Below are 2194 nucleotides of genomic sequence, written 5' to 3' on the forward strand. Positions count from 1 at the left end.
CAAGCCCTCCTCGGGCCCAGAAGCCTCATTTCAGCTCAGCTCCGAGCCCTAGTCCCTGCCTGGGCCATGGCATGGGGACCTGGAGCTGGGACGGGGATATGGCATGGGGACACGGAGCTGGGGCAGGGACATGGCATGGGGACCTGGAGCTGGGATGAGGACGTTGGCGTGGGGACATGGAGCCAAGGCAGGGATGTGGCACAGGGACCTGGACCCAGGCTAAAACACATCTGAGGAGCCCTGGAGGGATTCAAGCCATCAAGCAGGGGGTGGGCACGGGTGAGGGGACCCCAGAGCCAGGTGAGGGGACCCCAAAACCAGATGAGGGTCACTCAGGGGAGCCGTGGGGACAAGGTCCTCTGCAGCCTGAGGCTGGGCCACACGTGCTCAGCTCTGGGCTGGGGACAGCCTGGGACAGCCATCAGAGAGCAGTGGGTGCGGGGCTGCCCCACTTTGGGGGACAAGACGGGGGACCCCAGTTCCTGCAGCCCGCCCAAAGCCCCAGCCTCTGGGCTGCCAGAGCCAAGCAGGATCCGTCCCACCGGTGCTGAGCCCTCATAGCACCCCAGCCCTGTCCCCACCACGCATGGGGGGACCACCCAGACCTGGGGGGGGACACCTGTGCATCATCCAGTGCGATACCCACTGCCCCCACACCCAAGGGCCCTCACCAGACCCCGGGCGCCCAACCACAGCCTTGTTTAGTCTGAGGAGGAGTACGGATGGCCTTCGGCTCCTCCAAGCACCCACGAGGGTAAACAGCACATCCCATACCCTGCAGCAAGGACACACGGAGGCCAGGCTGCCAGCAGCGCTGCGGGGGGGCCAGGGAGGGCTTTGGGGACACCCCCGTGCTCTAACCACCAAGGGGGTGGCTGCCAGCCGGGGGGCCGGCAGGGCTCCCACTGGGGAAGTCGGGGTGACGGGTCCCCCAGGTGTGGGTGCGTGCCTTGGGGGTGCATCCCCCCCGCCTGTGCTGTGCCAGCTCCCCGCTTACCCCCTGCCCAGAGGAAGGTGGCACCCATGGGTGGGGGGGCCTTGTGGGAGCGCTCCCTCATCCGCTCCAGCGCAGAGTCCTCCTGCCCCGCTTGTGTGTGTCCCCCCTGAGCCCAGCTCCAGGCTTTCCAGGCTCTCCCCATGCTGGGGGGGGGGGCCAGAAGGGCACACCCCCCCCCCCCCCCCCCCCCCCCCCATGGATGGGGGGCCTGGATGTATGGGTTCCCTGCTGTCTCCCAGGGAAGGGACACAGCAGGTTAGCAGATGAGACCACCCGGGCGCCTGGGTCCCCCGTGCAGGCAGGGTGGGGGGGTGGGTGCTGACAGCCTCGATCAGGGGGCTGAAGCCCCCACCCGCGCCCCGCAGAGGAGAGGGGTGGGGGGTCCTGGGGTGCTGCCGGTGCGGGGACGTGTCCCCAGACACACACCCAGACACAGAAACACCCCCCCGCCGCTGACACCCCTGGCAGGGACCACCCATGCACGCCCATGCACACACGCGGCCTCCTTGCACGCCCCGACACAGGGACCACACACGCGCACACATGGAAGAGGCGGCCGGAGGAACAGCCGGAGACAACCGGACAGACAGACAGGGTGTGTACTGTGTACACACAGGCAGACACAAACACACGTGTGTGCGCACAGAGACACCCACGGACCTCCGGCACATCGCACACGGACGGGCACGCGGGCACACAGACGTGCACGCCCATGTGCACATGCATGTGCACTCATGTGCGTGCATGCAGATGCACAAACATCTGTGTACCGACGCACACGTATGTGCACACATGTGTGTGTATCCATGCAGACCCAGATCCACACACAGAAGCATACATGTGTGTACCCATGCACACACAGAAGCACACACAGAAGCACACACACGTGTGTAGCCATGCACACACAGACGCACACACGCATGTGTCCCCATGCACGCACAGAAGCACACAGATATGCGAACCCATGCACACACGCGTGCGTACGGATGCTCACACAGATGCACACACGCGTGTGTGCCCACGCAGACACAGAAGCACACGGATATGGGAACCCATGCAGACACAGAAGCACACACGTGTGTGTACCCATGCACGCATTCATGCGCACACAGAGGCACACACAGAAGCACACACGCGTGTGTAGCCATGCAGACACAGGAGCACACACGCGTGTGTCCCCACGCAGACACAGAAGCA

General features: G+C 65.2%; 1 protein-coding gene across 1 annotated transcript in view; it reads left to right on the forward strand.

Moving 5' to 3' along the window:
• Positions 1–722: 722 nt before the first annotated feature.
• The window catches only part of EMID1 (EMI domain containing 1), an 8338-nt gene continuing 6866 nt past the window's right edge, over positions 723–2194 (forward strand). Inside the window, exon 1 of the mRNA XM_010563372.1 lies at positions 723–754. Within this exon, the coding sequence (XP_010561674.1) occupies positions 723–754 (32 nt within the window). The remainder of the gene's footprint in view (positions 755–2194) is intronic.

This window comes from Haliaeetus leucocephalus, unplaced genomic scaffold, assembly GCF_000737465.1.
Source record: "Haliaeetus leucocephalus isolate CR32 unplaced genomic scaffold, Haliaeetus_leucocephalus-4.0 Scaffold165, whole genome shotgun sequence".
Taxonomy (NCBI): Eukaryota; Metazoa; Chordata; class Aves; order Accipitriformes; family Accipitridae; genus Haliaeetus; species Haliaeetus leucocephalus.